Below are 6,911 nucleotides of genomic sequence, written 5' to 3' on the forward strand. Positions count from 1 at the left end.
TTCTATTGTTTAATGTGGCAAGATGAAATTCTACACCATTGCATTTTTTCCACCATAATTCTGCATCTTAAAAAATATATTGCTGAAATTAGAACGTTTACTTTGTTTTGACCAAGACCCGGTCTTGCTTTCACTGGATGAATGAAGTGGACTCGGGTTGAATTGCTGAATGCTCTCTCTCTCTTCTTTAGGCTGCTTTGAATATTTTAAAGTTGCTGTCTGAGTTGGACCAACAGACCACAGAGATGCCAAGAACAGGAAATGGACCAATGTCTGTGTGAGTGTGACCCGTTGACTTTCCCTTGCGTTAACAGAAACCTCTAACCCTGTGATGGTGTATAAACAAATAAAATGTGAGGGTTTTTTTTCTTTGCCAGAAAAGTTAACATGCCAAGGGCTGTTACCTCCTGCAGAAGGATGAGAGGGTAGGTTTTATGATCAAAGTTGTAATTTTCATGTGTCAAATGCATATTACTAAGCAGGAACAAGTGGATAAAATGTAATATCGTGATACAGAGCAGTCCTGGCTGGGATCTCTGCCTAAACCATTTATTTGCAGATATTGTTTGTAAATAATGTGACTTTTCAGAGTGTCTCTTTCTAGAAATCTTCTCTATGTAAAATGTAAATAACATATAGGTTTCACAGCTTGCTTGCAGCAGAAACATGGCGGGGTTGCAAATTACTCCCTTTGACTAGAGGGTGGGGGGAAAAAAAACAAACAACCCACCCCAAACCAAAACAAACCACATCAGTTTAGCCTCTCCTTTAGGTATTAAGCTGGCAAAACGGTAGAATTAGTGAAGTCAAACTGGTGAAAAATGGAGGCCAGTTATATGAGAACAAACCATATATAGGGACCTCAAATTCTTTGTATCTGATTTAGAAGCATCATAGAAATAGTGTTTTATCTCCTAAGTAACAGGTGTTTTCTCATTTGTAGATGTGTGAAACAAGAAATGGAAAGTGACCCTCTTCTCAAACCGGCTAACTCAAACACTTTGGGACAAACACTGGACAGCACTGCCTAAAAAAGGCTTTTGACTGGACCCAAACCTGAAAGCACCAGAGAAAATCAAATGCTTCCTATTAATGTAACCTAACTGTTTTAGAGTGCTACAGTCTTTACAACCTACTGTAGTGTCTAAATCATAACCGTTGCTTTTTCTTCAAGGTGATAAATTTTTAGTTTCATTATGTTGTTTTGATTGAAATGACACTATAAATTTTTCATTTAAAAGTTTCTTAATTGTATCTAGAAGAATAGCACAGTTTAGAAACTTTGTCTTCTGAGACTGACATGTTATCTGTGAACTAACTTGGGAAGATCATATCCATGTATGTGGTTACTTTGTTTTTATTGAAATAACAAAGTTTCACTGGAAACAAATTGTGTGCCCACCGTTTTTAAAAGTCCAATATCCTCGCAAACCTAGCTTAATTATCCCAACGGTTGAATGAATTGAAACACTTTAGGAATTTTAAACTTTTTTTGATCATTTTTGGTTAATTTCTAGTTTTCTTGAGTGGGGGATAGGGGAACTCGAACGCGACGTGACGTTAAATGATCTCTGATCTGTGTTTTAAGGATTGTGTGTACTGACGGCACACAGCTCACTACATTACAGGATATGATCTCAATGTAGTGCATATAAAACCGCAGATTGATTTTCCTTGAGTGCTTTATACTGTTTAATTACATCTCCATGTAGGGCTGAAAAAAATTACCTATGTTTATATATAAACTGTGTTGCTTTTGATGTTGTGTTATTGCGCGCTGAACTGCGCAATAAAGTTTTTGCATATGGTCCAGGTAAAGCACGATAGCCTTGCAAGTTAAGTACTGCTTCAGTTCATTGTTTACGCTGGAATTTTTTCTCCCCATGGAATGTAAGTAAAACGTAGTGTTTGTCACCAATAAATGGTAATACTAAATTTTTTTGGTTAATTTATTCTTGTATGCCACTACAGGGGCTGCTTTTTTATAGGATTTGTAATGCTTGTGATATAGTACGGGCAGTATTGTAAAGCTATGGAGTAACTGTACAATGGTTATCAATTACATATAAATAACTACTATTTAGTAATGTGGAGGATGTGAAAACCTGGCAAGGTCAAGGAAATTCAAAAGTAACGTGGGTACATTTTGTTATTTGTGCCACAGTGTGTTAGTGCAAGTGTATTGATGGGAGCTTAAACTAAAGTTGTTATGATTGTGACAAGAAACCTGGCGTAACAGGTTGGTATGATTTCAGAGTTTAAGTCTCTACTTTTAAGTTTCCTTGTTTGCTTGTAATTTGAGTCATAACCTTGCCATGCACTTAGTAATTTTGGGGGGTAGTACTTTCAAACCAAAACTTTCCCTCTCGCAACAAGAGGGGCGCGTTAGCCGTGCCCCTGGCAGCGTGTCGTGGGAGGTGGAGGAGGCTGGGGGTGTGGGCACCTGGCAGGCTGCAGCAGCACTTCCTGAGCAGCTCTGCAGCGCGCGGTAACCGCGGCGGCACACGCGCCCCTCCAGCAGAGCATGATCACAAACAATTGGGCCACCTTAACTGCATACCCAATCTTATTGAGTCACGTTGGTTTTGATCATTACAAATGAAAAAAAAAAACAACACCAAAACATTGTAAAAGGGGTTTTTTTTTGCTGTTTATTGGGTTTTTTTACATTTGTAGAACTAAAATGCTGTACATTTAAAAATTAAAGGAAACTTGCTAGGCTGAGGCTTTGTATTGCAAATTCTTACAACTTAGAAACTACTTACCGAACGGTTGATGTTGTAAAACAGATACCACACAGAGTGGTGTAAATGGTCTCCCTGCCTTTATCTGCTGCTACCTGGGAGTCTTCTCTTTGGATGGGACTAGACCTGGTTCTTCTGGCTGTTTTGCGGCATGCGGTCGTTGTTAATGCTGTGTTTCACATCAACCTGAACTAAGGTGTTTTGCCACAGATACTTCGGTTTCAACACTCTTAAATGCATCTGTCATCTCAGGGGTGCTAGATAAGAGAATGTTCTTTAGTCAAAGAACTTGTAATGGCAGTATCATTAGAAAGATTTCAGGTTGCTGTGTGGATTTTAGGTAAGTCAAAGTCAGTTCTAGATAAGAGCATGTTTTTTGTAGAGCAGTATTATCACTTGCTTCTTCTGTTGTCTCCTGCATGCTTGGTGCAGGAAAGGCTAGGAAGAATGATCACATATTACATGTACTCACCTGAAGGCTTTATATGATACTGTTGATCAACAGATACTAAAATGTTCTACAAAGAGTACAAATGTGAGAAGACTGAGGTGAAGGTGAAATTCTCCAGCTGCAGGAGACCAGCAGGCTAGAATGGATAGAAAGCATCCACTTCTGAGGACAAGCAAAGTGCTGTGTGCAAGTTACCTCACCCTTTGGGGTTCTTTCTTTGAACTTTTTACTTTTGTTTTTATTATTAAGAAACCACCTGACTGCTAGTGAATGAGCTGGGGCCCTCCAAATATGAATATCAGTATACATTAGCTCAGGCTTCATGCTGCACATTTCAGTCACGATCCCATTATAGAAAATTTAAGTATAGGGTCTGTTCCAAAATTACTTTTTCATATTCAGATCCTAATTGATTAGGGTGGTTCTTCAACAGGCGGATTTTACCAAACATGTTTCGCTGTGTTAACTTACTTGACTCTGCTTAGATTACCACAAACATTTTGGTAAATGAATGCATTTTTCCTATGTTCCTCCAAAAGTATTTGGCAATGTGGCAGTACTAACATGAGTGTTCCAGAATGTGCTGTAGATTTATAAATTATGAAACTTCCCTTTAATCACTTTCAAATGGGAGCAGGAAAAACTAAGTATTTAGTCTGACCTATCAGGCTGTACTATGCTAACAACAACTGAGAGAGTGATCTTGATTCTTTCCAGAATTCACCACATTATCCCAGCCTCTTAAACCATATAGCCCATGTTCTGCAAATAGGGCTGCCCTTGGGCCAGTGCTTCCAAGTGCAGAGGAAGGAGTTCTGGTCCTAATGGGCTTCAGTAAACTGTAACTGAGGGCAGTTCCTGAGGGGGCAGGCCACTGGGGGACCAGAGGGGTGTTGTGGCAGCACGAGTCACTGAATTTCAGTGCATTTCAGTCTTGTTTGTTTGGGCCTTTTTTATAATGCCTGCCTGTCCTGCTTCCAATGCAGAGCATACAGGCAGTTGCTGAGGAGTTTGGAAACCGGGTTCTGGAAATACTTATTTTTCCAGTAGTTCAGCTTGTAAATAAGATCAGCAGAGACCAGACAGTGTTAGTTATACATTTCCTTCACCAAAGAAAATGTCCTGTCTGCATGTACTCCCTCACATGTCTAGACTTTGACAGACTCCAGTCTTCACATTGTTATTTTCTGGTATTGGAAAGAAAGCACTCATTGCTGTTTTCTCAAATTTCAAAGCCTGATGCCAACCTCTAAGTTCTAGCAGCTTTCACATTACTTTCCTTCGAGCCTCTTCTGGATTTGTTCATGTATACAGCTGCACTTAACAGTGGCCCATGCCAAAAGAATGATACTGTGCCCCTGTTCTTTGAAGAGGTGCAGTCAAATGTCTTGTTGTAATGCCCGTGTAAGAACCTGAGGTGTGGCATTGCAGGTGTCCCACCTGTGAAACCTGACAAGTGAAGCCTTTTCCAGTGCTGTGTTACCAGGCTTAAGACTGCTGCTCAGGTCTTCTCTTTTAAGTAACAAGTTGCACTCTGGAGTTGGTGTACAAGAAAAAGGGTAGTCCATGTTCATCCAGGGATCTTGGAGTATTATCTGTTCTCTTGAATGGGTCAGGCTGCTGTCCTTAAGACAAAAAAACCAACCCTGCATCCCCAAGAAGTTGAAGGAAACGAATGAAAACGGGTGAGGGAATTTTTTTAAAGCAAAATATTTGGGGGTTGGACTAGATGACCTTTAAAAGGTCCCTTCCAACCCAAAGCACTCTGATTCTATTCCATGATTTTATTTGCTGGTAGGAAGTCCTGACTCTCCAAAAGAAGAAACAGGAATTTTCAAACTTTTCACAATTCAGTATAACTGTCCTACAAACTGCCACTGCATTTGCATAAAATGTTTGTAAATTCCCTTTAAAGCTTGTTATGTAGATACAAAAGTGCTATGTATTAAAATATTGAGCCACCAAGTTAATTACTGAACTGAACAAAAATTTGAAGAAAATGTACTACTCAAAACTCACAGAGGCTAAATGCATTTAAATAACTCTCTTCTAAGCATGATTGTCAATAACCATTGTGCTTTCTCTCATACTATACTAACTTAAAGGGTAACTGGTGTTTTCAGTGAGTATTTAAACTTCCTGTATTTCCATGTGCTAAAGGGCTGATGTAGAAATCCAATGCTATTTTTTATTTAAAAGAAAAATGTTGCTTAAGATTACTGTCAGAGTCATCCTCACTCTGTTGGTCTGTAACTGTGCAGACAGGGAAGATGTACCTAGATTAAAGTGTAAAAACACTTGGTTATTTGTGCAAGATACAGAAGGTTGTAAACATTTCTAAAGTAACTTTTAAGTTAATACCATCTTGGTCTGCAATTTCCTTGGCTCTTTCTGACAGAGCAGAGTCTTTCGCCGATGCCTGCATAAAATTCTTTTGCTAGTACTCAAAAAGAGTAAAGTACTCAAAAAGAGTAATCTGTAAGCCATCAAAGCTCCCTTCTCCTTCCAAAAATGTTTTCTGTAGAGTATAGCCAGTGATTTTGGAAAATTTTATGGGTGTCAGACAGCATCAGAAATTGCTGTATCCTCAGTACAAAGCTGTTAATGAGGCAGTTGCTTGTCTGAGAGGCATTTATTGTTTCCATGTGTTAAATGATTTTATTTGAGCGTGGAAACATAAAATACTTTGATCAATTTTAAGGCTAAACCAGAATGGATGCACAAAACCATCAAAGGAGCTGGTGCTGCAAGGTGGAGCACTCTGGCTCACTCCAAGATTCAATGCAAGGTCATACCCTAAAAAGCACCCTTAGGGAAGAGCTGTGCTCACAGAGGAGTGCTTTGGGCTGGCTCCTGAGCCGTGGTCCTCGTGTGCCGATAGTCCCGGGGGGCAGGTGTGAGAGTCAACTGCACTGGGGCAGGCAGCTTGGGGGTGCTGGGACTGCAGCTGGGACTGGGCCCCCAGCAGCCTTCAGAAGCTGATAATTGATAATTAATCACCACCTTCACACTCCCTGCCTAGTGGGACTCCATGCATGGGGTTAGGGCACCCCTTAATCGCTCTTGCAGCGGAACTGCATCTAATTTTAGGGAGTCAGACAAGCCCCTTATGAGTGGGATCATTCAGTGAGGATCAGCTGCCAGTAACATCAGGGGATGGCTGTCTTGGGGTTAGAGGCTGGAGCAGGCAGCCTGTTGAATGCTTTCTGTTAAATGGTTGACCTTAAGGGTTTCAATGCTAATTGATTTCCCCTCTTCAGGGGCTCTAAACATTCAGGGCCCCCGATATCCTTGGGCTTCCTCCTCTGGAAACAGGATGCAGTCACATCCCTCCACACATATTCAGTGTCAGTCTCTTGCTAAGCCAATGAATTTTTCTTGGAATTTAGGTAAGTCTGAGGCTGAGTAAGCTCTTTTATCACAGCCTCTTCATCTTCCTCCCCAGTGCCTGTTATCTCAGCCTTTATCACAGGACGCAATATTGCTTTCTTATACTCATCACAGTCTTCTAAGGGATGAAAGCGTTTCAGTTTTTTTGGGACTCCCATTCTGCTCTTCGACAGGGACAAAAAACTGGCCTCACTTTTGGGATCAGGGTCAGTAACTCCACTCCCATCCTGGAGCACTTCTGTCTCCTCTTGTGAACCAGGCAGGCTGGTATGAAGCTGGCGATTTGCCTCACGCTCCACAGCTAACACGGTCCCTGCTCTTTTCCT

The 6,911-nt window shown here is 40.7% G+C and overlaps 1 protein-coding gene across 4 annotated transcripts in view; it reads left to right on the forward strand.

Annotated features, from left to right (window-relative positions):
* STAU1 (staufen double-stranded RNA binding protein 1) overlaps positions 1 to 1,935 on the forward strand; it is an 18,233-nt gene extending 16,298 nt beyond the window's left edge. For 2 of the 4 annotated variants that reach the window (XM_008944558.1, XM_008944559.1), the window contains exons 11-13: positions 192 to 277; positions 378 to 425; positions 944 to 1,935. In XM_008944558.1, coding sequence (XP_008942806.1) covers positions 192 to 277; positions 378 to 425; positions 944 to 1,031 — 222 coding nt within the window. In that variant the 3' untranslated portion in view covers positions 1,032 to 1,935. The remainder of the gene's footprint in view (positions 1 to 191; positions 278 to 377; positions 426 to 943) is intronic. The other 2 variants (XM_008944561.1, XM_008944562.1) reach the window with 1 other exon arrangement.
* Positions 1,936 to 6,911: the final 4,976 nt, after the last annotated feature.

The sequence above is a fragment of the Merops nubicus genome, unplaced genomic scaffold, assembly GCF_000691845.1.
Source record: "Merops nubicus isolate BGI_N331 unplaced genomic scaffold, ASM69184v1 scaffold41307, whole genome shotgun sequence".
Classification (NCBI taxonomy): domain Eukaryota; kingdom Metazoa; phylum Chordata; class Aves; order Coraciiformes; family Meropidae; genus Merops; species Merops nubicus.